The sequence below is a fragment of the Mucor velutinosus genome, assembly GCF_035048745.1.
Source record: "Mucor velutinosus strain NIH1002 chromosome Unknown tig00001564, whole genome shotgun sequence".
Lineage (NCBI taxonomy): Eukaryota > Fungi > Mucoromycota > Mucoromycetes > Mucorales > Mucoraceae > Mucor > Mucor velutinosus.
The window spans coordinates 2,529,113-2,556,556 of NW_027041906.1; the positions used below are offsets into that span (position 1 = coordinate 2,529,113).

Consider the following 27,444-nt stretch of genomic DNA (forward strand, 5'->3'; position numbering starts at 1 on the left):
GGCAGAGTCGATTCCGTGATAGTTGTGAAGGTAGATGATGCCTTCAAATGCCCACAAGAAGAGAATTGCGTATTGAAAGTACTATCGCTTAGGCTGGCTACTTTTTTTTTCTTTACTTTTCCACGCATTTTTATATATGAAAAGGCCAACTATTTTGGCTTCACTATCGGCACAAGTGTAATAAGCTCAATGCTCTTTGAAGGCTTTGAAGGGTGCTTAGCGACTACAAATTTTATTCATGACATACATACATATATTAGTGGCGAATAAGTTTTTGAAGCAAGGTCTTAGAGCTTGAAACCCCTCTAAATAATAAACAACTCATCATCGCAAGTCTTTTACCGAGCTATAGTTCCTTGTTCTCCCATTTGGTGTCATCAGTCTGGGTCCATATCGTGCATTTGAATCATAATTCGAGTAAGGCTGACCATAGTGAGCGTAGTCTTGCATTGGATATGCATTGTGATTATACGCTCTTCTTGCATTCGTGTTATATATTTGCTGATATGGCTGATGTTGTTGCTGCAGATGTTGATAAGAAGGGTATGCTTGAGTGTTGTTATACATCATCAAGTTATTATGGGTATTGTTATACAAATGCTGCTGTTGTAGTTGCTGTTGGGTCATCATTTGCGTCAGTGCAGCTAAAGCCATCTGTTGCTGTTGATGTTGTTGTTGTTGTTGTTGTTGTTGTTGTTGTTGTTGTTGCAGCAGCAGTTGCTGTTGCAGCATTTGCTGTTGCTGATGTTGACGTACGAGTAAATTTTGCGGCTGTTGTTGCTGCTGCTGTCCCATCATCATCAGCATCATCAGCATTTGAGCCTGTTGCGCCTGCTGTTGTTGTTGTTGTTGTTGGACCTGATTGTTGAATGGCATCATCATTCCCATATTCGATAATGCTGTCAACTGTTGTTGCTGTATTTGTTGTTGCTGCTGCTGGGCTTGGTGTTGAGCCTGTTGGACTTGCTGCTGTTGAGCCTGTTGCTGAACCTGTTGTTGGGCCTGTTGCTGTTGAGCCTGTTGAGCCTGCTGCCTGATAGCCATCTCTTCTACCATGGGTGGTGGACCACTAGGAACTGACACAGGCTGTGGCATCTGCTGTGGCAATATAGTTCTCCCATCTAAGGTTGGATACTTTGGTGCCAAATGGAGTCTATCTAAAAGGCCATCTAAGAAGCCTCGGGTTTGTGGTATATATGGATGCACTTGCTGTCGCATCATTGCGGGATTCGGTTGCATCATCATAGCTGCTGTGGGGGGAGCAATCTTGGGTATGGAAGATGGCTGAGGAGGCCCTTCCACTGCTGCTGGTGGTGGTGGTGGTGGTGGTGGTACTGCTGCTGCTGCCGGTACTGCAGGTGCTGGTACGGGAACAGTAGCGGGCGCGGCGGGAGCTGGAGCTGGCTCAGCTGTTGGTGGAGCGACATTAGCAGGAGCTGATGGCGCTGATTCAGCAACGGGAGGGTGAGCGGATGGTGTGGCAACAGCTTCTTCGGGCATGCTAAAGCTTAAGTGGTGATATGATGAGAGCTAACAAAAGAAAAGAGAGAAAAAGTGGGCCCCAAAACAAACAACAGAGAGAACTAGATTATAGAGTGAGAGTAACCATCAGGGAAAAAAAAAAAAAAATCTAATTCTGGACATCTTCAAAACAATGAGCGTTTGTGCTCCAATTAGCAATCCTTGAGATCATCATCATTAGGAACCCTTTTTCGAATACATTTCATCTGCAGCATATCACATAATAGAATGGTTTCCACCCCAGCCTACTGAATTTCACATTTCTCTTTCCTGTTCGTTACTTTTTCTTTGGGGAATAGAAAAAAAAAAAAAATGCCATTTGGTTTCTACCACGAGGTGGTATGTACTATATCTAGAAGCGCACTATGGTCATTCTTCAGTGATATCAAGCTTGAAGACGTTGACAATGTGCCTCCAGAATCACAACCTTTTATAGTGTAAGTTATTGTCAAAGTGCTCTCTATCCAGTTGTATAAATTTCCTTCGACATCTAGTGCCGCTACTCATCACAACATGATTGTCGACCCTGCAGTCTTATCTGTTACATTTCCCAACAAACGTCGGCTTCACTACTGGGCCAAGGACAGCATGTTCAAAAATCCGTATGCTGCTTCATTCTTAAATGATTGTGGTGTTGTACCAGTTGATAGAACGACTAAAAACAATTCCTTGCTTTACGCTTCGACCTTCGAAGTTTTGAAACTGGGAGAAGCAGTAGCAGTATTTCCAGAAGGAACCAGCCATACTCTGCCAAGATTGGGTACTTTCAAAGATGGCACTAGTTTTGTAAGCATATTCTCATTTTGAATGGGGCATTTCTTATTCATCGTCATTTTCATAGGCTGCTTTGGAATATGCGAAAATCAACCATGATGAGGGGCTCAATAAACCTGCTCCAATCTTACCTGTTGGTATTGTGTATCCTGAGAAATCGAAATATAGAAGCGTTGTTATTGTTAAGTAAGCGATACCATGTTGAATTAGCAGCATGTTGCATTCTTATGATGTTACCTTAGATATGGAAAGCCCATTCCCATTGAACCGTATTTGCCTCTGTATTTACAAGACCCCAAGAAAGCAGCCAAGCAATTGACGAGGGCCACTGAGCAAGCCATGGAAAAGCTCACGGTGAATGCACCTGACTGGGATAGTAAGTATGCTGCTGACATGGCCAGATGGTTATTATTCCCGGGTGAGAATGGTCTGATGAAGGACTATATACCAATTACTCAGAGGTCAGTGGGTAAATGCGGTTTTTATCAGCACGAGAACTTATTTGCTTTACGATAGCTTGATAAATGCAATGCATTCACTGGGTGAAAAGGATGTCGAGATTGCTAAACTTCAAAAAAGTCTGGTTGTATACAAATTGGAACTGGAATCTTTGCTACTGAAGGACGCACAAATTGCCAAATATAACGAAAAGAATATTACAGCCATCTCAACCACCGTGCAATTATTACAACGTACAGCTGCTAGTTTAATCGATTTACCCTTATTTTTACCGGGCCTGGTAGCCCATTTACCACTGTACGTAGCTGGTTATATTGCTGGTCATGTTGAAATTTACGAGGAGGTAAGAGCCCAAAACAAAATCTTCTTTGGAATGGCACTCGTACCTCTGATTTATTTGGTGTCCTTCATCTGGGGTTGGTTTGCTTTATTTGGTGGCACCTTCTTGGGTTTCTTTACTGCTTTGGCTACTTTAGGTGTATTTGTCTGGTACCATGTCACTTCAATTGACGAACGTTATGAAAATTTCAAGGATTTGCAAGGCAGATGGCGCTTGTTTGATGCTGTGGTACTTGGACGTGGCATGTGGAGACGCAAAGATCGCATTCTGGAATTGAAGAAGTTAAGAACTGAAAGTTTGGCTCAAGTTCGAAAGATGATCACTGCATACAAATCAACAAATGACGATGTCCATGTGGTTTGGTTAGCGCTTCGTCAGCGTGTAAGACAATTTGGTGAAGTATCCAAGCTTCGCTCAAAGAAGAAGGCGTTAGCAAAGCAGTATGAGTGGTGCTTTGAAGGTTAATGTCAATTAATAAAGCTCTATGATACACGGAGATTCGTATAAATGCTATTATATATGTTTGCTTTTGTCTGCTGCTGGCCGTGCTCGGCCGGACCATTAAAAATTTGGAATATTTTTTCTGTACTAGTATTGAAGAAAACACTGAAAACAGTGAATTCTTCCCTTTTCACTGAGCCCTTCAACACAGCAATATGACCGTACGTACCATTTGGATATGTAAACAAGTGAATTGAATGATGAGAGGCGCCTTGATGATGGATGGATGAGACGAATTTAGCGATAAAACAGATGGATGGATGTGTTGATGCAACATGAATCTTCGGAAACAATTTCATCACCTTTGACGATCGAAATTAAGCAACTTTGTCAATGAGAGATCAGCCATAATATACAATCAATTACGCTAAAATTCTCGCTTGTAGTCGTCGTTCAATCACTTTTTTTTACATATCCAAAACAGTTGCATAATAGTCTGTGATATTAATGTGATTTTGTTTGTGAATAGTTGGCTATTGATCTTCTTAACCCCTCTGTTGAACACGAGAAGCGCTCTCACAAGCTCAAGAGACTTGTGCAATCTCCCAACTCTTACTTCATGGACGTTAAGTGTCCTGGTAAGTTGTATTTATAATTCATAATATGAATTTCTTATTCAATTACTATTCAAAGGTTGTTTGAACATCAGCACCGTTTTCAGCCACGCTCAAACTGTCGTTTTGTGCTCCTCTTGCGGTACTGTCTTGTGCCAACCTACTGGTGGTCGTGCTCGCTTGACTGAAGGTAAGTTGTTGGGCATGTTCTATGTTTCATGATGGAATCTAATATGTATATTTCTATATTTTAGGCTGTTCTTTCCGTAGAAAGGCTAACTAAGCTTTCATTAGTTAAAATTGTTCAAACCTGTTTTCATGATTCCGTTATATATGGCACGAACTAAGCTGTTAATTTCTTTTACACCTGTAAACTACCCACAACGTTTTTTTCGACTTTTATCTCTTTATTTCGTCAATAAAAGCATAAAAAGCAAAAAAAAAAAAAAAAACTATCCATATTTAATTTTTAGATGTGAATATGGATTTCAGCAGGAATATGGGCTTAGAGTGATATGAGGTTGGGTATTGACATAGTGCAGTGCATTGAGATGTTTAGCAAGATGATTGGACGTTTTTATTGAATTTGCATGTCTTTAGAAATAGCAACATGATGTTTTCAAAGCATTTTGCGGGCAACTATGATTGCCTCGAGTAATTTTGCAGATGATGAGATGCAGTCTTCTAATTCTCAATTTAAGCCTTCGAAACAATCAGAAAATACTTGGTGCCTGAAAGAAATCATGCAATGAAAGCATTGCCCTGGAGGAAATAAGTTTGACAGGCAGAGGCAGCATAGGGCACAATTCACACTCCGATAGCATCGCCTTTAAAGAAATGCAATGGCAAGTAACTGCAGAATCTGGCTGATAGCTCTGATAGTCATTACTGAATGCCAAACTGCTGAGAAAGAAGTGCGCTAGCTATATTCTTAACTTTGAGGCATAACTTGAGATCTCACTAGGCGAATAGTTTGGAGGAAGGAGATGAATCATACCACAGGTTTGATGCCTTGAGGAAATTATGCCTATTTTCGTTTAGTGAGACATGATAACAACTCAATCGTTACAGCCATTATAGCAGCATAACTTTAAAGATCAACAGCCATCACTTTGCTTTTTTATTGCAATCACTTGGTCTGCTCGCTTAGACCACCGCAATCAGGAAATGGATGCCATAAGGCAAGCATTTCGGTGCACTGATTTTACCTCTTGTAAGACTTGAGTATTTTGCCAAAATGTAACTCTTCATTGTAGCGTCGTTACATTTGACTATATGTGGTATTAGAAACGCGCGCTTGTTGTAAAGTTTGCTAAATGCGACACATGTGTCTCACAACTTTGCGGAATATATAGCCTATTCAATCTGATCATAATTTCCACTTGGATGCGAAATCCGGAAACCAGAATCATCTGTACATGTTGGCTCTTTTGTTTAGGTTTATCAAGATGGTAATATCGATATGCACTTGCCATGTAAGTTGATTGGCTCTTTTCCGGATGAGGGGAAGCTTAATAATCAAGTTGAAATCACGCATCCATGTAAAGTAAAGTGAGAGCACATGTGACCTACTCACTTAAAGCAACCTCAGGACTATGCGAGTTGGACAAAACGTTGATTATCTTGGGCCTCGGATTCTGTATCAGTGTATGACAGTATACACAGCTTTTGTTGGGCTAGCCGAATTCATCAACCATGAAAGCAATGATTCTTATATATCTATGCAATTGCGCCGATGTAACTATAAATCCAAGCTTTTTTCTTTATCATCGACTGTTGCAGATGGTCAATTAGACACTTTATAGTCATCACTGAGGGATAAATGTTCTGAGAGAGCGATCTACATCATCTGAAAAAGACCATTCTGGATTCTTTCATATTCTAGGGTGTTTATTTATTTATGAACTATGTTTTTGCCACTCTCCTCCTCTTCATCGTGGGAAAAAGTACTTGTAAGGTTGGCCCTTCCGTTTTAAAGTATCGTTTTTTATTTATGTGTGTGTTACAGGAAAAGTTTTTTTTTTTTATAATATTATTTTATTTTATGTATTTCATGTCAACATGAAAAAATTGGGGTTGGTGTGGGGTATTTGTACAAATAAAAAAGAGAAAATATGTATAGAAATAACGTTATGAAATTATAATGCTGTTGGTAGGGGTGGAATCACCATTGTTATTGTCAGAGTAGATGATGGATCGAAGAATAGCACATCGTCTTTCAAGCATATTCAAGAAGCCTTCCATTTGCTGAGGAGACATACGGCCAATGAGAGATTTAAATCTTGTATCGTCATTTTGGTGATGGACATCTTCTTGTTGCTGTGGAGGCTGCTGAGCAGTGGGGGGTGTTGGAAGAGGATCCATTTGAACATTGGCACTAGGCATGACCATGGAGGGGAACACTTGAGGTTGCTGATACAATCTTTGCATTTTGTGTGTTTCTGAAACATTGTCTTCAATTAAAATAGCATCACAGGATCGTCGCTTTTGGCCCGTAACTGGAGAGGGACTATTGGAAGTCGATGTAGCAACCTGCTGCATACTGGCGTAAATAGTGCAAGTGCCGCATATAGTTTGACCCATGGCATTCATATGCCAAGATGCAGCGTTGCTTTGATAGCATTGATGGCAGTGTGTTTCCTCTTGAGAAGGAGGAGTCGAGATAGGAGCGGACTCTTCGAAGTGCTGTGGAGAAGCATAGTGAATGTCGATACCATAATTGTCTTGATCATTATTGTTGGAGGCAGGTTCAGGAGAAGAAGGAACTGTGATATTTACATTAGTAGAAGAGGCAGATGCTTGTTTACTTTGATTCGATTGATGCTTTTGGCGAATATGAAGAGGTCGATGGGTGTTGTATTGTTTATAGTAGAGTCCACAGGCATTACAAAGAGAGTGAGCACGGTCAGGTGTACGACGCCATAAGGGAGTTTTGGTAACATGGCAATTAAAGCATTCAAGTTGACGTGGAGTTCTACTTGATTTTTGGACCTTGGACTGACTCTTCTTTTTCATTTCAATCTTTTCTTTCAAATCATTAATATTGGCACTATCCTCCTCCTCCTCTTCTTCTTCTTCTTCTTCTTCTTCGTCTTCTATCACCAACACATCTTCATCCTCGTCCTCCTGGTGTACTTGCTGCTGATTTTGTTCTGTGCGAAAAGAAGGGCTTTCTTGCTCGAATTGGACGAATTGGTCAAAACCTTCCTGGGGAAAATGAGACAAACTTTGGAGGAACTGCTGAGGGTCCAGTAAATTGACAGCGGGATCAGCCGAATTCTGAGGACTACTGCGATTGGAATCATTTGAAAGAGTAGGGGAAGGAAAGTTACTGAAGACAGGACCACCAAGAGTTGAGGCAGGCGACGGCTGCTGCACTTGATATTGCTGTTGGAGCAAGAGGTCAGAAAACCCCTTGTCAAGGAAATCAGTTTGGCTGCCTTGACCACCAGGAGCGGTGTTTGCCTCCACATATTGTAACATGAAATCTTCGTCTCCCATCATCATTTGAGGAATTGAGTAGAATGTATTTGTAAGTAGAAGAAAGAAGATAAAAAGAGAGCGAAATGATCTCTAATTAAGAGTGTTGAAAAAAGAAAAACAATTGATTTGTATTCAGATGAAGTAGCAGAAGAAAAAGAAGAATAAAAAAGAGAAAAAAAAAGAAGGGCAAGATGATGTATCAATATTTCAGATGTTTATATAGCTTTTTTTTTATATATGGTTATAAACTGACCTCACGCCTCTTTCCTCTTCCTTCCTAAACCCTACCCCCAAACTGTCTCTTCGTTACACTCTGCAGTAGTTTAGTAACATTGCATTTAAAATTCAGAGATCATACATCTTTTACCATATACATATTATGTATTATATAAATAAAAGACATAATAAATATATGTCTACATTACACTTCATTTCCAACAGAATTTATCTGCTTAGCGCTGGTTTCCTATTTTCCACCTGAATCAACAACAGAAATGAGAGTGAAACAGGCCATTGGATTCCAAACCAAAAACAAGATAACTTCTTTACTACTCTCCCCCCCCCCACTCCCATTTTGTGCAACTGATAGGCTCAAAAAGAATAATGCCTAACGTTCGTGAACATGCTATTGATCCATGTTTCGGGCTAGCAAGTAATCAAGGACTCTATGTTGGCGCTCTTCTCATTTACACATCCATAATGTCCATGATGTGCATAGCAAGTTGATTTACAAGTAGTCACCGAGAGATGACTCAATTTTGGGTAACCAAATAACCGGTCATTCAATTGGTCTAGTTGATAAAAAGGTCGAAGCGTTGCTCATGGTATACAAGCTACAGCGTATCAGTCCAATCAACAGGTAAAAACTAATCAGAGAATCATGGGCGGGTTATTATCTTGATCATCTGATTCGTCGCAGATTACACTTTTCGTTTATAAAATTCATTTTGATAATCAGTTTGTTTTTTACCGGATGTGTACAAAACTCAAAACTTTATATATATTATATAGGTATTCTATATATTTATTTATATAGTGAGATGTTGTATTATTGCAATGTGTTGATTGCCGAGCTTTGTTTCTTGGTTTTTCATTTTTTTTTTCTGCTAAAAGAATCAAGATCAAGACAGATTGTGAATCATTCAAATTCAGTGGAAATGTCAATGTTTAACTTTTTTAAATTTTTTCCTATTTTCGAGGAAGGGGCATTGAGGGTATGCTATACTTTAGATAAAAAAAAAAAAAAATTAAGGTTTTGTGTGATCAGTCGTCAACTGACGAATTGAAAAAGAATGTTTGTTTGTTACTGATTTATCATTTATACAAGAACTGGCCAGCCTTTTTTGTTACCATTGTCTATGTCTGGTTGTCATTGGAAATTTAATCACCTGGTAAAATTACCACAAATATGTTAAGGGGAAAAAAATGACCTTCTACGAAGCTTGAATCCATTTGTTTCTTGGATCTGAACGAATTGTTCCCGCACGTTACTAGCAGGAGTACTATTGATTGGGCGCTGTGGGGTTAAAGCATGTGAGTTCAGACATTACAACGAAACAGGTTGAGAAATCAAGTTGGGAAATTAAGGGTTTATCGATCCATTATGTAAGTATGTTTGGATCAATCTTGCTTCGCCTTCCACTAAAACATGCGCTCCCGGCTGTCTGGCGATTGTTTTAGCAAGATGGCCATGTCATTTAGAATCGCACACAGAATGATTTTGTTCTATAAATGTTTAATCATTGACTGTAATAGTCTGGTAAACCTATGGGCGTACAAGTTCCTATTAGAGCTGCAGCTTAAAACATCATGGCAGTTACAGTTTCCTTTTCAGATAAGAAGAGGCACAACGCTAAATGCAAACAAGAGAGGATCACTGTATTTGACTTTGATGGCATGGTGAATTCACAAAACCATTCAACATCTATTCGATGGTAGCTTTAGCGCCTATAATTTGCCCAATAACTCGAGTGTTTACCAACTATCATTCGGATATCTAACTGCACACGGTCAGTTCAGTTGAATTTAATTTTGAGTTCGGATGGGATAGGTATCACAGGATAGTCGTACACTGTAGAGCGAAAGTTGCAGTTACATTCACTGCACCCTCTCAGTTTCATCATAAATGAAAAATGCATGTCAGCTTACTATTAGCGGTACACATTACCGCATTCAGGTTTCAAATATCCTTAAAATCTGAACAATAAAACTTGAATTGAATCCCTGTGTTTTGATTCTTGTGTACTGACAGCCTTTCTGGTAAAGCAAATTCACGTATTCTTCATTATATAAGAGTGCAAACATGGAGTAAACCTTGATTAGTGATGTACTGTAGCACAGCAACAGTGTTTTAATAAACTATGTAATATACAATACACTTTCACGTAAATTTAATGTCGGAGATTACGTTACTGTGTCGTTAGCAGCTAAGGACAGTAAATGTTTAGGATATACATAAATAAAATCTTAGAGGCGAAAGTATTATACATTGTATAATACATTATAGGGATTGAGCATGAGCAGAGATGCGTCGTATATTTATATCACCTTATGTAGACATTGCATAAAGTTATGAGTGGTGCCATCAAATGGCTAATCTATATCTTGGCTCCTTTAGTAGTGTGGTAGCCTTATGATCTATCGTCCCTGAAAGTAGGACTCAATTCTGACAAATGTTCTTCCATCAAATCTACTACGAAGAACATTTTATTCTGGATCCTCATTGTTATTTGTTCCTGACTGGTAGTCCATGAGCTTTTCCGCAGCAAGTCTTCTCTAACTGAATCAAGGCTCATACAATTATCCTTCATCCAAGATCAAGATTCTATTGCTGTGGCACTGTCAAATAACTACAAGTACCGTCGAAATTTACACCAGTTTTAATCCTTATTCAATTTTCGAATAACATCATTATACTGTGCGAGCCTTTCGACACTTCGGGTGGTTTCCTGACCTACGCTTCGCTTCGGTGGAAACCAACGTACGTTCAAACGGCTCGCGCTGCCGCGGGCCTTTGGCTAATATCCCAAAATTAACATAGCTAAAATGTTACAAGAAGAACCCTGATTGTTGACTGATATATAATCACTAATCATATGAGTGTTTATGCTTCAGATTGTTCTCTACCTTCGCTTCGTTTCGGTGAGAATCCACCTGCACAGCGACAGCTCGAGCTACCGGTTGCCCTTGCGTATCTTATCATAATACTACTACGTTCAAGCTGACCCTCTACTTGCATATGAAAACCCTTCATATTATGTGTGGATCTGATTCTTATGTGATGCTTTACATCCATATACACCTAGCTACTTCATATACGGGCAAGTAGAATACAGGTATTTCCATTTCTTAGTCCTCAATACCCCTAATACAGCAAAATATGAGTGTATTTGAGCTGCTTTTTCTCGCGTTTAAAGCCGTTTTAGATTGTCAGAATAGCACCAAATAGTTGCTCTCATCTAAGAATTACTTTCTGACACCTTTGCTCAACTTTGTGGGGACCAAAAAAAAACATGGCCAAAAAGCATGAGGTACTTTTTTTTTTTAATTGTTTTTATTGATTGCTCCGTGTAAGTAGGTCCCTAGGGCACTACCAAGAGGCGGGCGCAATTGTTATGATATTCAATTATATTTAGGATTAGGCGATAGATGACGGGAACAGATGATAGATGACAATTGTGATTAGAGAATTACAATTGTTTGTGAATTTCAGTTTGGGCATGTAGTTGAAAGAGCTCGTTCTTGATCTGCTGGACCACATCGATCCATGTAGTACCATGGTTACTATGGTATATATTAATTCAAAATGTTTCTCTGGATCCAAAACAACTTCTGAAACCACGTTTATGAGGTTTTCATATGCAAAATATGGCTACTGTCGCTAAAAACCTCATTTTAAATTTTATTAAATTGCTCAATAATTTCATTCAAAATATCTAATACAATTAGCACCATTGGAAGCGCCTTAAAAACTACTTCAAGAACGTATTAGGAAGAGTAGGGTGTTCATCACAATTTATATAGTCGAATATTACAAAATAAATTAAGAAATCGACAAAAGCCAAAATTTGGCCAATCTTGAGCCGAAAAAATTAATTGAGTTTGAATGGGCTATAACAGCGGTGATGGGCGGCACTGCTGCAGGCTGGCCTAGTAAATTCTTTTCTGATGCTGACAAAGATGATGACAATGATGATTGCGATGCTCATTAGATGGGGATTGATACTAGAGCATTGAAAGTAGCATGTTCCTATAGCAATCTGTAGCGAGAAAAGCGATGAAGTGGTTAGATTTTAGATTGGATGGGGTTTATTGCTGAGAAATAGATGATTTTCGAAATAAACCAACGTTGAGTGGCGATGAGCTTCATATAAAAACCTGTTAACCCCAAGTGATGACGAGCCATGGATGGATGGATTAGGTGTTAGGAAACGTTGTATATTGAAAACTGCTTGGCGATATCTTGCTTTCGTGTGATTTGGCAAAGATTTGAAGCTGTGTTGTATACTTCAGCAAGAGGGGGAGGGGGATGGGGATGGGGAGGGCGATGGGGGATTGCTTTTTCACGCCCCATGTTGATGCTGGAGACTTGATATTAGAACAGTTATATGCCCACTCTGAGATGCTGCCAAACATATAAACAAATGTTCAGTCGCTACTACATTGGTTGTTAAATAATTAGGCGAGCAAAGTATAAAGTATCCAATATATATAAAAACCACACAGTATGTTTCGACACTATTATTGGTGCAACTGCTAATTCAACCAGGCTTTTTCTCTATTGACTAAATTTTGCTTCCCTATGTCTGCTGCTTTATACAATGAGAACTCGTTCGGGCCATCTACTACGATATTTCCTCCCGTCAAAAGTTGGGTTTTCAACCCCCAAACTAGAGTTTACGGTGGCAAAAACACGTTTTTGCTTAATAACAACAGCACAGAAACGTCCATGTAATGATCAAGTCTATGAAATAAATTCAGGGCGTTGTATGACTCATACTGGCACACAGAAAGAATTTTATATGCGCCACCGTAGCAAAAGCTAGTTTTTAGCGATTGACTTTGGACAATTTGGCTGGAGTTGACCTTTTCGGCAGAAGAGTAGGTCCTTGAAACCATTTAAAGCCGGTTTCACTACATTTTCTTGGTGTCAAATCTTGTATTACAGAACTTGTAGGTATCATGCTCGACTTCGATACAGAATTTCGTTGCTTGCTTCCCCAATTGTGCTGAAGCCGACTCAGCCTGTGCAATTTCAGCCATTTCTCTTTAAACAAGAGCGTTTAACATCAAGGATAGACTTTGTCTAATTTTACGGCTAGATATGGCATTTCTATTGTAGACAACCACCAAAAGTATCCTGTTAGTCTGATAAGCATCTCATTCAATCTGAGCCAGCTGTTAGATTCAAATTTGAATAATATCATTGACAACCGAATATTAAGATTACCGTATTCGCGAATTTTTAAAAAGCACCATCTAAGCCTTGGAATTGGAATAAAAGCGCCTGTTACTTGGAAATTGAGTTGAGTACAATGCAGAACATTTGGGCCATCAGAAAGAAGTGTAATTTACTTACTATTCTGGCAACGCAACTCACTACATCTTTGTTTCAGGTCGAATTCTGTTCAAATCTAACTAGTTTTAAACACGAATAACTCATGCCGCAAATTGTTCTGGGCGCTTGGAATAGCGCCAAACAACTCTTCTTGGCTGCGCTTTACTTACTGGTGCTTTATCTCAATTTTTTTTGGGTCATTGCAAATTCATTAAAATCGTCGTTTCTACATGAGTACTAGCAAGGGAAAACTTTTCAAAATCAAACGATCGCGTTTTTCACCCCAAAAATGAAAACTTTTTCTATGATACATATCAGATCAAACTGATCGTAAAGATGGAATGCAACATTGGAAACTCTTTCTATGAGTTTTGTATATGTTAAATTTTAACATATTCGCAAAAAAATTGTTTTCAAATTTTCGCAAATTACTCATTATTTTCAGTCTTAAAACCGAATGTAATTAGCATCATTCGATGCGCCTTTATTGACTCTTTATAAATGCATTAGAAAGTAAGATATAGCAACGACACTTTTCAGAGTTAAATTTAGCAAAAACGTTTAAAGAACGTGAAATTTAGTCAAATTTGAACACGAAAGTACCCATTGCACAATTTTAAATTAAAGTGCAGCAGTTGCGGTTACCACGGCAGAGGACTGAGACCAAATATATTGGCTGTGACGACGGATGGGGCGCCGTCTCATTTTCCTATACTCCCGTTTTTTTCCCTTTTTTGCAAAACGCGTTTAGTAGTATCAAACCATGATGGTTTTAGAAACCGTTTGATTGATAAGAGCACTCTAGCTTCTGATAACGCTGTATTGTACTGATAGAAAGACTCGATGCTGCTTCTTTGAAGTGGAATATAGTAAGTACCATTCGATAACGAGCATTGGAAGGCATATAACTAACACTAATAATTGAATTTGTTTATTGGTTTTGACAGCTTTTTTTGCTTGTTTGACTTGAGTACTGCTGCCATTACTTTTCTGCTATCTCTGCTGTCTGCTTTTTTTGGTTTATCATGTCTGGTGGCTGCTTCTTTGGTCTTTGTCTGCTCTCTGGTGCCGTTCGTTCTTTAGTTTTTCTATGGTGCTACTGTTGGTGCTGCTGCTGCTGCTGCTAATATGGCCTTTCCCGGTCTACTGTATTTGTTGCATGCTTGTTCTTTGGTCTATCTGCGGCTGTGGTAAGTGGTAAGTATCTTCTTTCTTCTGGTCGCAATGATATAATACTTCTTTGAACGTTTATATTATTGCTACCTTTCTCGCGGTAATGCATTCATGATGTTTGCCTTGTTGCGCTTTTTTTTTCTTTTTTTTCTTTTGTTGGTATAATGTTTCCTCTTTAGCTTTACAGGAAACAACATTAGTCATTATGTTGTATCGCAAACTTGTAATACCACTGTTGCTTTTGCAGTTGTGCGTATTTGTGTCATGTTGCTTTACATCCGACTATTACTACTACCATGCGCGTTGCTCATGTATGCATTTTTCTTGCAACAGCAACGAGCTTTTTTTTTTGAACAACTTTGGTGTTGTATTTGTTATGCTTTTCTTTGACTCCCTTCGTATGAGTGTTTCTTTTTTGCCTACATAGTATTATTATGCTTCTTCTTTCTTTCTTTCTTTTATTATTATGTTTCTTTTGAAGCTTACCTTTTTTACGTTGTATGGATGTGCCTATCCCTGAAGCTCAACAAGACTCTATCCGAGGCTAGGAGGTAGATAGGCTGCCTCCACTTGGTTATCGCTACTTACTTTAGTGATGATTAAGGGTCTCAACGCCAGAATCTAAAGCTAGGTGGTGTAAGTAAGGCATGCTCTAGCACCTGGGGGAAGTTTGATGATAGCAGCGGCTATATTGCTATATATAGCTGAGCTTAAAATTTTGCCTCACATCAAAACAGGGGGAAACCCTCGCAAAATTTTTTTTTGGTCAGCGGAGTTTTCAAGCCATATGATTGGCTCGGAGGATGAGGCACCGAAGGATTTTAGCTAGTTGATTCTGTACTGATCTGTCGTTTAACATTATACTGTGTTTGTAATAAAAGGGTATCCAAACAGTTACAATATAAGCTCTTCTTTATTCGAAACAATATAAGGTGCAATTTTTTGATCTGTGTTGTGCCAGAAGGGCTACAACTGTCTATAAAGATTAAGGTACTCTAGATGGGTAGATAATATGTATGTGTTGTGCAACAACATGGACAAGCTATGATAATTGAAGTGCATCTCAGCTATTTAAATGCTGAGGTTCACCAGATATGATAAGCGTTGTACAAGATAAATTGCTACTTTGGCATTCAGAACTTATTATAAATAGAATAACTCTTGTCTTCATCAATAAATCTTTAGTTTTTGTGTCTGATCTTATTCAAATAAGTCTTTTCTTGTTTTTGTGATATCGAACATTTTTTAAAAGCTACAAATAATAATCTTTTTATACTTTCTGCCTAACACTTTGAATGCTAAGTGGGTTGCTCAATGTGTGCCTTTGCCTCGTATCTGATGTATCAAGGACGAATGTAAATTAAATCAGCATAAAAAGTACCGTTTATTATGATGGATATAACGTGGGTATTTATAATAATGGATTATTACAGGTGATGGGAACTAATGGGTAGGGCCCCATTAGATCTAGTCGTATGTGAGTAATAGATGCAATTATGCTATATGATATGTTTCAATAGTAGTTTTGTTATAAGGTATGCTTCATGACTATCATCTTGGGTATTTAAGGTACGATTATCCGTCAATCTATTTCTAAATGCAGATATTGTAATTCTGATAGATCAGTATTGATGAATGTCTAGAACAGTTGCATGGCGTCACTTTTATGAGTTCCATTGATCTAACCAGTATAGTTTTTGGCAACAACGACTAACAACGACTGATTTCATCTGATCCGCTCAAGAGTGCGACCAGCACTAGATATGGTCAATATTCCTGGTCTGTCATGGCAATGGGATTGAAGAATTCTGGTGCACAATGGATGTTGTATTTGATGAACGATGTCTTGGAGTATCTTGATGACTTTGTAATATGTTATATTGATGGCTGTTTGATCTATACAAAGGATAATGACCTCGAATTTCACAAGAAATATCTGCATATGGTATTATTCAAGAAACTACAGGAAGATGGTCGCGTGATGTCTAAAGCCAAATGTAAGTTCAGTCGCAAGGAAATCATACTTTTGGGTCAAAATATTGTTGCTGGTCAAGTCATCAAGCTGTCTCAGAAGAAGGTGGATGCTATCGCTTCGTGGCCTGTCCCTAAGACTGTGTAGGATGTGCGTAAGTTTATGGGGTGATCTCTGTCAACACTACTCTACGTACATGCCTAACCTTGCTGCTGTGGCTACGTATATCACTGATCTGACTAAAGGTGTTGGTCCCAAGAATAGAAAGATTGATTGGTCAGATGATTGTCAAAAGACATTTGATACCGTCAAGTCTCTGATTACTTCTGCTCCTGTGTTGCTAATGCCTGATAGGTGTCGTTCTTTCCGCATTGAGTGTGATGCTAGTGATTATGCGGTAGGCACTGTCTTGTTACAACGGTATCCTAAGTATGACGATGTATGGAAACCTGTTGCTTTTATATCCAAGAAGCTGTCTGATGCTGAAAGAAATTATCCCACTCAAGAACGCGAATTGCTGGCTATCTTGTTTGCGTGTAAAAATTGGCGTTGTTTTGCAAAAGGGTCTGGTCATAAAGTGTTTACCAACCATCGTCCTTCACAATATTACAAGTCGTCAAGCAAGGTCTCTCCTCGTTTTTTGGTTCGCTGGATGCAAGATTTTGAGATGTATCAGCCGTTTTTGGTCTACAAGACGGGTGTTAATAATGTCGTTCCTAATGCTTTGAGTCGTCGTGAAGGTCCTGATTGTGATCCTGATCCTGTGTCCATGGAACCTGAGTTCCTGTATGAAATGTCTACTGCTATTCTGAGTAAGGTGTGGCAACCCTCTGATACGTCGTTGCTGACTGGTCCTTGTCAAGATTGGCCAATATTTTTCAAGGAAAAGAAGAAAGGCTGGCCGGGCAAGTGGCGTGCTCAACTGGAGAAGGAGGAGGCCAACTTTGAAGTGATTGACAATGTGCTGTATCGACTGAACCATGATGCCACCGGTAGAGAGGTTTTGAAACTGAAATTCATTACTTTTGCTCGTCGTGCTGATCTCATTGAAGATTTTCATCGTGGTTTTGGTCATTCGGGTCAGCTCACTGTATATCATTTAATGACGTAACTTGTTTGGTACCCTTCCATGCGTAAGGATATTTCTAGTGTCAACTACTATCTCGCAATAAAAAAGGTGTTCATCATGCTCCGATGAAATCTCTTGAGGCTCCTGCTTCTTTTGCTCGTTGGCACATTGATTTTATTCGAGAATTGTCCACTTCAAGTAATGAAAATTGTTGGATTTTGATGACTGTGAATTATGCTATTAACTGGCCAATTGCTCGTGCTCTCAAGTCTGCTACTGCTGATGAAATTGTCAGGTTCCTTTATGAAGAGATTGGGATGAAGTTTGGGTGTCCTGTTGAAGTTGCCAGTGATGGTGGTGCCAATTTTTTAAACAAGATTCTCAAGTGATATACTGTAGGGGGAAAAACTGTCCCGTTCGTTTAAAATTTTGTCTTTTTTCACAAGTTTTTGATCATTTCTTTGTATACAAAGTCGAAATAGATATCGTTTGAATGAGAGAAAGTAGTGCTACTGTAGGGGGAAAAACTGTCCCGTTCGTTTAAAATTTTGTCTTTTTGCACAAGTTTTTGGTCATTTCTTTGTATACAAAGTCGAAATATATATCGTTTGAATGAGAGAAATTAGTGCTATCTATACATAATTATAACTTTTTCAAAAACTAAAATCCAATGATTTTATTGGTTAAAAAATAAATATAGAAAAATGTACATTTTATTATAAAATCATTAATAGTGAGTTGAACCACCTTTGCTCTTGATGGCAGCCTTGATTCGGGCAGGCATACTATCAATATATTTCTGGCACTCTTTTTCTGTTATTTTGTATCACTGAATGTTAATACGCCGTTCTAATTCTTCTTTTGTAGAGGGCCTAGTGGGATACTTATTAAGCCTAAGCTTTAGGAGATGCCAGACATGTTCAATGGGATTAAGATCGGGACTTTGGGGTGGCCAATCCATGATTTCGTCTAGGTTAAACTCATTGTCGGCGAACCATTGTTTAGTAATACCCGATGTATGCGGTGTTGCTCTGTCTTGTTGAAATCGCACATCAGATGGTGTCTTCCCAAAGTGCTCAAGAGTGTCGTTTAATGATGTCTTCGAAATATCGACATACAGGCCCGAGTTTATTGCGTCTTCAATAATGGTAATACCATAACCAGGCCCCTCCGCTGTTATGCAACTCCAGAACATAACCCCACCGTCATTTCCCTGCAACTGAGACTTGACTTGATACGACTGCATGATTAGGCCACCATTCGTCCAGTAAAAAGAATTACCATCTGAGCCCCAAAGGTTTATTCTTGTTTCATCCGAAAACACCCAACGACGCCAATCAGCAATAGTAAGATGCCTATGCTTTTTAGCCTACGCCAATCGGAGCCGCTTGTTTGTCTTGCTAACAAAATTTGTCTTTACTTTTCTACGAGATTTAAGTCCATTTCGTCTCAATGACTTGCGGATGCCATTAATTGACATATCATGGCCCATCGATCTTAAAATTTCTTGTGTTGCTCGGGGATTATCTAAAGCACCTGATCGAAGTCCTCTTGACACTAGGGACATAGTTTTAGCACCAAGTTTTTTCGGTCTTCCGCCAAGAGGTCTAGCTGGGTCAGGGCAATATAGTTTTCTGAGCCTTGTAAGAGTAGAGTTACCCACTTCTGGATACAAATTCTTTATCTTTGAGAGCGAAAGACCACGTTGGAGCAAAGATTGGAGAATGTTGCGCAAATCTTGTGTTAAACGAGCAGGCATAATGAAAGTTTTGAAAAAAAATAAGAAAGCAAAGAAATAAAGAAAAAAATATGAAGAAATTAGCTTTTTTTTAATACTTTTAGAATGCTCCTGGGATATTAAATGTCCTGAGCATACCGCGGGTAGTTTTTTAGATTTCTTCAATACGTCTATTGGAAGTAAAGATATCAACCATTTTATATCATCTAGAATTACCCACCTAACATTTTTGCCACGTCTCACTTTAGCTGGTTATACTGGGATTAAAATATAGTCCAGCCATAAGGTTTTTATGTTGCTGTAATCCCTATAGGCTGTTCTATCGAACGCAGTATGGGGTAGCTTTGTTTTCTGAGTTTTGGCAATATACTGGGTAAAAGTCAAGATTATTTGAACGAACGGGACAGTTTTTCCCCCTACAGTATTTATACATAATTATAACTTTTTTAAAAACTAAAATTCAATGATTTTATTGGTTAAAAAATAAATATAGAAAAATGTACATTTTATTATAAAATCATTAATAGTGAGTTGAACCACCTTTGCTCTTGATGACAGCCTTGATTCGGGCAGGCATACTATCAATATATTTCTGGCACTCTTTTTCTGTTATTTTGTATCACTGAATGTTAATACGCCGTTCTAATTCTTCTTTTGTAGAGGGCCTAGTGGGATACTTATTAAGCCTAAGCTTTAGGAGATGCCAGACATGTTCAATGGGATTAAGATCGGGACTTTGGGGTGGCCAATCCATGATTTCGTCTAGGTTAAACTCATTGTCGGCGAACCATTGTTTAGTAATACCCGATGTATGCGGTGTTGCTCTGTCTTGTTGAAATCGCACATCAGATGGTGTCTTCCCAAAGTGCTCAAGAGTGTCGTTTAATGATGTCTTCGAAATATCGACATACAGGCCCGAGTTTATTGCGTCTTCAATAATGGTAATACCATAACCAGGCCCCTCCGCTGTTATGCAACTCCAGAACATAACCCCACCGTCATTTCCCTGCAACTGAGACTTGACTTGATACGACTGCATGATTAGGCCACCATTCGTCCAGTAAAAAGAATTACCATCTGAGCCCCAAAGGTTTATTCTTGTTTCATCCGAAAACACCCAACGACGCCAATCAGCAATAGTAAGATGCCTATGCTTTTTAGCCTACGCCAATCGGAGCCGCTTGTTTGTCTTGCTAACAAAATTTGTCTTTACTTTTCTACGAGATTTAAGTCCATTTCGTCTCAATGACTTGCGGATGCCATTAATTGACATATCATGGCCCATCGATCTTAAAATTTCTTGTGTTGCTCGGGGATTATCTAAAGCACCTGATCGAAGTCCTCTTGACACTAGGGACATAGTTTTAGCACCAAGTTTTTTCGGTCTTCCGCCAAGAGGTCTAGCTGGGTCAGGGCAATATAGTTTTCTGAGCCTTGTAAGAGTAGAGTTACCCACTTCTGGATACAAATTCTTTATCTTTGAGAGCGAAAGACCACGTTGGAGCAAAGATTGGAGAATGTTGCGCAAATCTTGTGTTAAACGAGCAGGCATAATGAAAGTTTTGAAAAAAAATAAGAAAGCAAAGAAATAAAGAAAAAAATATGAAGAAATTAGCTTTTTTTTAATACTTTTAGAATGCTCCTGGGATATTAAATGTCCTGAGCATACCGCGGGTAGTTTTTTAGATTTCTTCAATACGTCTATTGGAAGTAAAGATATCAACCATTTTATATCATCTAGAATTACCCACCTAACATTTTTGCCACGTCTCACTTTAGCTGGTTATACTGGGATTAAAATATAGTCCAGCCATAAGGTTTTTATGTTGCTGTAATCCCTATAGGCTGTTCTATCGAACGCAGTATGGGGTAGCTTTGTTTTCTGAGTTTTGGCAATATACTGGGTAAAAGTCAAGATTATTTGAACGAACGGGACAGTTTTTCCCCCTACAGTATTTATACATAATTATAACTTTTTTAAAAACTAAAATTCAATGATTTTATTGGTTAAAAAATAAATATAGAAAAATGTACATTTTATTATAAAATCATTAATAGTGAGTTGAACCACCTTTGCTCTTGATGACAGCCTTGATTCGGGCAGGCATACTATCAATATATTTCTGGCACTCTTTTTCTGTTATTTTGTATCACTGAATGTTAATACGCCGTTCTAATTCTTCTTTTGTAGAGGGCCTAGTGGGATACTTATTAAGCCTAAGCTTTAGGAGATGCCAGACATGTTCAATGGGATTAAGATCGGGACTTTGGGGTGGCCAATCCATGATTTCGTCTAGGTTAAACTCATTGTCGGCGAACCATTGTTTAGTAATACCCGATGTATGCGGTGTTGCTCTGTCTTGTTGAAATCGCACATCAGATGGTGTCTTCCCAAAGTGCTCAAGAGTGTCGTTTAATGATGTCTTCGAAATATCGACATACAGGCCCGAGTTTATTGCGTCTTCAATAATGGTAATACCATAACCAGGCCCCTCCGCTGTTATGCAACTCCAGAACATAACCCCACCGTCATTTCCCTGCAACTGAGACTTGACTTGATACGACTGCATGATTAGGCCACCATTCGTCCAGTAAAAAGAATTACCATCTGAGCCCCAAAGGTTTATTCTTGTTTCATCCGAAAACACCCAACGACGCCAATCAGCAATAGTAAGATGCCTATGCTTTTTAGCCTACGCCAATCGGAGCCGCTTGTTTGTCTTGCTAACAAAATTTGTCTTTACTTTTCTACGAGATTTAAGTCCATTTCGTCTCAATGACTTGCGGATGCCATTAATTGACATATCATGGCCCATCGATCTTAAAATTTCTTGTGTTGCTCGGGGATTATCTAAAGCACCTGATCGAAGTCCTCTTGACACTAGGGACATAGTTTTAGCACCAAGTTTTTTCGGTCTTCCGCCAAGAGGTCTAGCTGGGTCAGGGCAATATAGTTTTCTGAGCCTTGTAAGAGTAGAGTTACCCACTTCTGGATACAAATTCTTTATCTTTGAGAGCGAAAGACCACGTTGGAGCAAAGATTGGAGAATGTTGCGCAAATCTTGTGTTAAACGAGCAGGCATAATGAAAGTTTTGAAAAAAAATAAGAAAGCAAAGAAATAAAGAAAAAAATATGAAGAAATTAGCTTTTTTTTAATACTTTTAGAATGCTCCTGGGATATTAAATGTCCTGAGCATACCGCGGGTAGTTTTTTAGATTTCTTCAATACGTCTATTGGAAGTAAAGATATCAACCATTTTATATCATCTAGAATTACCCACCTAACATTTTTGCCACGTCTCACTTTAGCTGGTTATACTGGGATTAAAATATAGTCCAGCCATAAGGTTTTTATGTTGCTGTAATCCCTATAGGCTGTTCTATCGAACGCAGTATGGGGTAGCTTTGTTTTCTGAGTTTTGGCAATATACTGGGTAAAAGTCAAGATTATTTGAACGAACGGGACAGTTTTTCCCCCTACAGTATTTATACATAATTATAACTTTTTTAAAAACTAAAATTCAATGATTTTATTGGTTAAAAAATAAATATAGAAAAATGTACATTTTATTATAAAATCATTAATAGTGAGTTGAACCACCTTTGCTCTTGATGACAGCCTTGATTCGGGCAGGCATACTATCAATATATTTCTGGCACTCTTTTTCTGTTATTTTGTATCACTGAATGTTAATACGCCGTTCTAATTCTTCTTTTGTAGAGGGCCTAGTGGGATACTTATTAAGCCTAAGCTTTAGGAGATGCCAGACATGTTCAATGGGATTAAGATCGGGACTTTGGGGTGGCCAATCCATGATTTCGTCTAGGTTAAACTCATTGTCGGCGAACCATTGTTTAGTAATACCCGATGTATGCGGTGTTGCTCTGTCTTGTTGAAATCGCACATCAGATGGTGTCTTCCCAAAGTGCTCAAGAGTGTCGTTTAATGATGTCTTCGAAATATCGACATACAGGCCCGAGTTTATTGCGTCTTCAATAATGGTAATACCATAACCAGGCCCCTCCGCTGTTATGCAACTCCAGAACATAACCCCACCGTCATTTCCCTGCAACTGAGACTTGACTTGATACGACTGCATGATTAGGCCACCATTCGTCCAGTAAAAAGAATTACCATCTGAGCCCCAAAGGTTTATTCTTGTTTCATCCGAAAACACCCAACGACGCCAATCAGCAATAGTAAGATGCCTATGCTTTTTAGCCTACGCCAATCGGAGCCGCTTGTTTGTCTTGCTAACAAAATTTGTCTTTACTTTTCTACGAGATTTAAGTCCATTTCGTCTCAATGACTTGCGGATGCCATTAATTGACATATCATGGCCCATCGATCTTAAAATTTCTTGTGTTGCTCGGGGATTATCTAAAGCACCTGATCGAAGTCCTCTTGACACTAGGGACATAGTTTTAGCACCAAGTTTTTTCGGTCTTCCGCCAAGAGGTCTAGCTGGGTCAGGGCAATATAGTTTTCTGAGCCTTGTAAGAGTAGAGTTACCCACTTCTGGATACAAATTCTTTATCTTTGAGAGCGAAAGACCACGTTGGAGCAAAGATTGGAGAATGTTGCGCAAATCTTGTGTTAAACGAGCAGGCATAATGAAAGTTTTGAAAAAAAATAAGAAAGCAAAGAAATAAAGAAAAAAATATGAAGAAATTAGCTTTTTTTTAATACTTTTAGAATGCTCCTGGGATATTAAATGTCCTGAGCATACCGCGGGTAGTTTTTTAGATTTCTTCAATACGTCTATTGGAAGTAAAGATATCAACCATTTTATATCATCTAGAATTACCCACCTAACATTTTTGCCACGTCTCACTTTAGCTGGTTATACTGGGATTAAAATATAGTCCAGCCATAAGGTTTTTATGTTGCTGTAATCCCTATAGGCTGTTCTATCGAACGCAGTATGGGGTAGCTTTGTTTTCTGAGTTTTGGCAATATACTGGGTAAAAGTCAAGATTATTTGAACGAACGGGACAGTTTTTCCCCCTACAGTATTTATACATAATTATAACTTTTTTAAAAACTAAAATTCAATGATTTTATTGGTTAAAAAATAAATATAGAAAAATGTACATTTTATTATAAAATCATTAATAGTGAGTTGAACCACCTTTGCTCTTGATGACAGCCTTGATTCGGGCAGGCATACTATCAATATATTTCTGGCACTCTTTTTCTGTTATTTTGTATCACTGAATGTTAATACGCCGTTCTAATTCTTCTTTTGTAGAGGGCCTAGTGGGATACTTATTAAGCCTAAGCTTTAGGAGATGCCAGACATGTTCAATGGGATTAAGATCGGGACTTTGGGGTGGCCAATCCATGATTTCGTCTAGGTTAAACTCATTGTCGGCGAACCATTGTTTAGTAATACCCGATGTATGCGGTGTTGCTCTGTCTTGTTGAAATCGCACATCAGATGGTGTCTTCCCAAAGTGCTCAAGAGTGTCGTTTAATGATGTCTTCGAAATATCGACATACAGGCCCGAGTTTATTGCGTCTTCAATAATGGTAATACCATAACCAGGCCCCTCCGCTGTTATGCAACTCCAGAACATAACCCCACCGTCATTTCCCTGCAACTGAGACTTGACTTGATACGACTGCATGATTAGGCCACCATTCGTCCAGTAAAAAGAATTACCATCTGAGCCCCAAAGGTTTATTCTTGTTTCATCCGAAAACACCCAACGACGCCAATCAGCAATAGTAAGATGCCTATGCTTTTTAGCCTACGCCAATCGAAACCGCTTGTTTGTCTTGCTAACAAAATTGGTCTTTACTTTTCTACGAGATTTAAGTCCATTTCGTCTCAATGACTTGTGGATGCCATTAATTGACATATCATGCCCCATCGATCTTAAAATTTCTTGCGCTGCTCGGGGATTATCTAAAGCACCTGATCGAAGTCCTCTTGACACTAGGGACATAGTTTTAGCATCAAGTTTTTTCGGTCTTCCGCCAAGAGGTCTAGCTGGGTCAGGACAATATAGTTTTCTGAGCCTTGTAAGGGTAGAATTACCCACTTCTGGATACAAATTCTTTATCTTTGAGAGCGAAAGACCACGTTAGAGCAAAGATTGGAGAATGTTGCGCAAATCTTGTGTTAAACGAGCAGGCAAAATGAAAGTTTTGAAAAAAAATAAGAAAGCAAAGAAATAAAGAAAATACATGAAGAAACTAGCTTCTTTTACACTTTTAGAGTGCTCCTGGGATATTAAATATCCTGAGCATACCGCGGGTAGTTTTTTAGATTTCTTCAATACGCCTATTGGAAGTAGAGATATCAACCATTTTATATCATCTAGAATTACCCACCTAACATTTTTGCCACGTCTCACTTTAGCTGGTTATACTGGGATTAAAATATAGTCCAGCCATAAGGTTTTTATGTTGCTGTAATCCCTATAGGCTGTTCTATCGAACGCAGTATGGGGTAGCTTTGTTTTCTGAGTTTTGGCAATATACTGGGTAAAAGTCAAGATTATTTGAACGAACGGGACAGTTTTTCCCCCTACAGTATGTACAAAATAAGGTCCAAGCATATGTTTACTTCTGCATTCCATCCGCGCACCAATTCAAGGTGTGAAAGATTGAATCAAACATTCAAGCATATGTTGACTAAGTATGTGAAAGGTCCTGTTCACTCTTGGGAAGAATATGTGGATTCATCGTTGTTCTCTTGTCGCGTGCGAAAGCATACTACTACTGGGTATAGTCCTTTCTACTTGGTTTATGGTTAAGAGCCTGTATTGCCTGGTGATTCTCGTCGTCCTTTTATAGATCCGTTGGCTGAAGAAAATCCTGAATTGATTACTGAAGATGTCCTGTCTCGCATTCGTGATCTAAAGAAAAGGCGTTTTGAGGCCAAGTAACAGATGATACTACAGGATCGCAAGGGCAAGAAACAATAGTATGCTGCGCTCAAGAGCAGCACGGTCCAAACTTTTGATGTTAGCGATTATGTCATTTTGAGGCATGAATTCAAGAAGGGTTTGGAGTTCAATTGGATAGGTCCGTTTGTGGTTTTGAAGACAAATCTGGATTACAACATCTACCAAATTCGAGAAGTTGATGGAAAGGTCAACAATTCCTGGGCTCACACGAATTGTCTCCGTTCTGTGCAGTATGATGGTGCCTGTTAAGCACAAAAAACAAAAGGATTATTATTTGTAGCTTATAAAAAATGTTCGATATCACAAAAACAAGAAAAGACTTATTTGAATAAGATCAGACACAAAAACTAAAGATTTATTGATGAAGACAAGAGTTATCCTATTTATACTAAGTTCTGAATGCCAAAGTAGCAATTTATCTTGTACAACGCTTATCATATCTGGTGAACCTCAGCATTTAAATAGCTGAGATGCACTTCAATTATCATAGCTTGTCCATGTTGTTGCACAACACATACATATTATCTACCCATCTAGAGTACCTTAATCTTTGTAGATACTACTTGTAACCCTTTTGGCACAACACCGTACTTTCTTTTGGGAGGAAGGTAGTGTCAGGTACTTACAGACTTTGTTTGTAACCTTTTACTTTAGTATAAATATTAAATCAGTTTGCAAAACATTAAAGATCATCTTTTATCTCATTTATATACATTTATCAAAGTTTACTTTAAACTGCATCTATACACACGACAGAAACAATATAAACGTCCCACGGCTATAAAAAAATTTCCAAAAAAATTGCCTGCTAACAGAATCGAACTGTTGACCTTCTGCTTACTAGGCAGACGCTCTGCCAACTGAGCCAAGAAGGCTTGCCTGCCAACCACTGCCTCTGCTGGTCCTCCTGCTTACTGGTCTGCTCTACTGAACCTACTGTATGCTATCGATTGCCTTGTGCATCCTCTGGCTGTCATTGCTCCGGATCCAGATCCAGCGTCTCTTTGGTACTCTCGTACTGGTTGATCTGACAGGGATGAACATGTTCCATTGTTGTTTTCTACGTGCGGCTCCTCGGTGGTAAGTCATTATCAAAGTTCCCATCCGTTGGTTGTCCCTCGAGATCCTCAATGTGAGCACCACTAGTCTCCATGTCCTGCACTCTTGTCACTGCATTTTTTGTCCTTTTGAAAGTGCTCTGGAGGATTTTTTTAGTTACTTGTTATATATTTGTTCTTGAAATTAGGCTATGCTCCCATCGAGTGCCCACTAAATTTCATATAAATAAAAACCAATCTTAAACTGAGCCAAGAAGGCACCTTTCTTTCCGCTAAAGAATTTTTTATATACTTTCATAGCCCGAATTATATCGAAGATTCCTATA

At 38.7% G+C, this 27,444-nt stretch overlaps 11 protein-coding genes and 1 non-coding gene across 12 annotated transcripts; 4 read left to right on the forward strand and 8 right to left on the reverse strand.

Annotated features, from left to right (window-relative positions):
- Positions 1 to 324: 324 nt before the first annotated feature.
- On the reverse strand, positions 325 to 1,500 carry ATC70_011124 (uncharacterized protein; the record flags this gene model as incomplete). Its single annotated transcript, XM_064830322.1, has 1 exon — positions 325 to 1,500. One exon carries the CDS (start codon positions 1,498 to 1,500, stop codon positions 325 to 327), a length of 1,176 nt encoding a protein of 391 aa, XP_064682824.1.
- Positions 1,501 to 1,833: 333 nt separating this feature from the next.
- ATC70_011125 (uncharacterized protein) lies at positions 1,834 to 3,559 on the forward strand (the record flags this gene model as incomplete). The annotated part of the gene is made up of 5 exons (XM_064830323.1): positions 1,834 to 1,958; positions 2,016 to 2,307; positions 2,363 to 2,481; positions 2,538 to 2,756; positions 2,812 to 3,559. The coding sequence occupies 5 exons, from the start codon at positions 1,834 to 1,836 to the stop codon at positions 3,557 to 3,559; spliced, it is 1,503 nt and encodes a 500-aa protein (XP_064682825.1).
- A 191-nt stretch (positions 3,560 to 3,750) lies between these two features.
- Positions 3,751 to 4,432, forward strand: ATC70_011126 (uncharacterized protein; the record flags this gene model as incomplete). Its single annotated transcript, XM_064830324.1, has 4 exons — positions 3,751 to 3,756; positions 4,065 to 4,173; positions 4,229 to 4,339; positions 4,404 to 4,432. The coding sequence occupies 4 exons, from the start codon at positions 3,751 to 3,753 to the stop codon at positions 4,430 to 4,432; spliced, it is 255 nt and encodes an 84-aa protein (XP_064682826.1).
- A 1,847-nt stretch (positions 4,433 to 6,279) lies between these two features.
- Positions 6,280 to 7,656, reverse strand: ATC70_011127 (uncharacterized protein; the record flags this gene model as incomplete). Its single annotated transcript, XM_064830325.1, has 1 exon — positions 6,280 to 7,656. One exon carries the CDS (start codon positions 7,654 to 7,656, stop codon positions 6,280 to 6,282), a length of 1,377 nt encoding a protein of 458 aa, XP_064682827.1.
- Positions 7,657 to 16,154: 8,498 nt separating this feature from the next.
- ATC70_011128 (uncharacterized protein) lies at positions 16,155 to 16,481 on the forward strand (the record flags this gene model as incomplete). The annotated part of the gene is made up of 1 exon (XM_064830326.1): positions 16,155 to 16,481. The coding sequence occupies one exon, from the start codon at positions 16,155 to 16,157 to the stop codon at positions 16,479 to 16,481; it is 327 nt and encodes a 108-aa protein (XP_064682828.1).
- Positions 16,482 to 16,530: 49 nt separating this feature from the next.
- On the forward strand, positions 16,531 to 17,792 carry ATC70_011129 (uncharacterized protein; the record flags this gene model as incomplete). Its single annotated transcript, XM_064830327.1, has 2 exons — positions 16,531 to 17,424; positions 17,484 to 17,792. 2 exons carry the CDS (start codon positions 16,531 to 16,533, stop codon positions 17,790 to 17,792), a joined length of 1,203 nt encoding a protein of 400 aa, XP_064682829.1.
- Positions 17,793 to 18,229: 437 nt separating this feature from the next.
- ATC70_011130 (uncharacterized protein) lies at positions 18,230 to 19,162 on the reverse strand (the record flags this gene model as incomplete). Its single annotated transcript, XM_064830328.1, has 2 exons — positions 18,230 to 18,772; positions 18,824 to 19,162. The coding sequence occupies 2 exons, from the start codon at positions 19,160 to 19,162 to the stop codon at positions 18,230 to 18,232; spliced, it is 882 nt and encodes a 293-aa protein (XP_064682830.1).
- Positions 19,163 to 19,760: 598 nt separating this feature from the next.
- On the reverse strand, positions 19,761 to 20,693 carry ATC70_011131 (uncharacterized protein; the record flags this gene model as incomplete). The annotated part of the gene is made up of 2 exons (XM_064830329.1): positions 19,761 to 20,303; positions 20,355 to 20,693. 2 exons carry the CDS (start codon positions 20,691 to 20,693, stop codon positions 19,761 to 19,763), a joined length of 882 nt encoding a protein of 293 aa, XP_064682831.1.
- A 598-nt stretch (positions 20,694 to 21,291) lies between these two features.
- KRE5_13 (killer toxin resistant protein) lies at positions 21,292 to 22,224 on the reverse strand (the record flags this gene model as incomplete). Its single annotated transcript, XM_064830330.1, has 2 exons — positions 21,292 to 21,834; positions 21,886 to 22,224. The coding sequence occupies 2 exons, from the start codon at positions 22,222 to 22,224 to the stop codon at positions 21,292 to 21,294; spliced, it is 882 nt and encodes a 293-aa protein (XP_064682832.1).
- A 598-nt stretch (positions 22,225 to 22,822) lies between these two features.
- Positions 22,823 to 23,755, reverse strand: MPH1 (3'-5' DNA helicase; the record flags this gene model as incomplete). Its single annotated transcript, XM_064830331.1, has 2 exons — positions 22,823 to 23,365; positions 23,417 to 23,755. 2 exons carry the CDS (start codon positions 23,753 to 23,755, stop codon positions 22,823 to 22,825), a joined length of 882 nt encoding a protein of 293 aa, XP_064682833.1.
- A 598-nt stretch (positions 23,756 to 24,353) lies between these two features.
- On the reverse strand, positions 24,354 to 25,094 carry ATC70_011134 (uncharacterized protein; the record flags this gene model as incomplete). The annotated part of the gene is made up of 2 exons (XM_064830332.1): positions 24,354 to 24,896; positions 24,948 to 25,094. 2 exons carry the CDS (start codon positions 25,092 to 25,094, stop codon positions 24,354 to 24,356), a joined length of 690 nt encoding a protein of 229 aa, XP_064682834.1.
- A 1,768-nt stretch (positions 25,095 to 26,862) lies between these two features.
- On the reverse strand, positions 26,863 to 26,935 carry ATC70_011135. Its single transcript has one exon. It is a non-coding gene; the product is annotated as a tRNA-Thr (tRNA).
- Between the last annotated feature and the right edge of the window lie 509 nt (positions 26,936 to 27,444).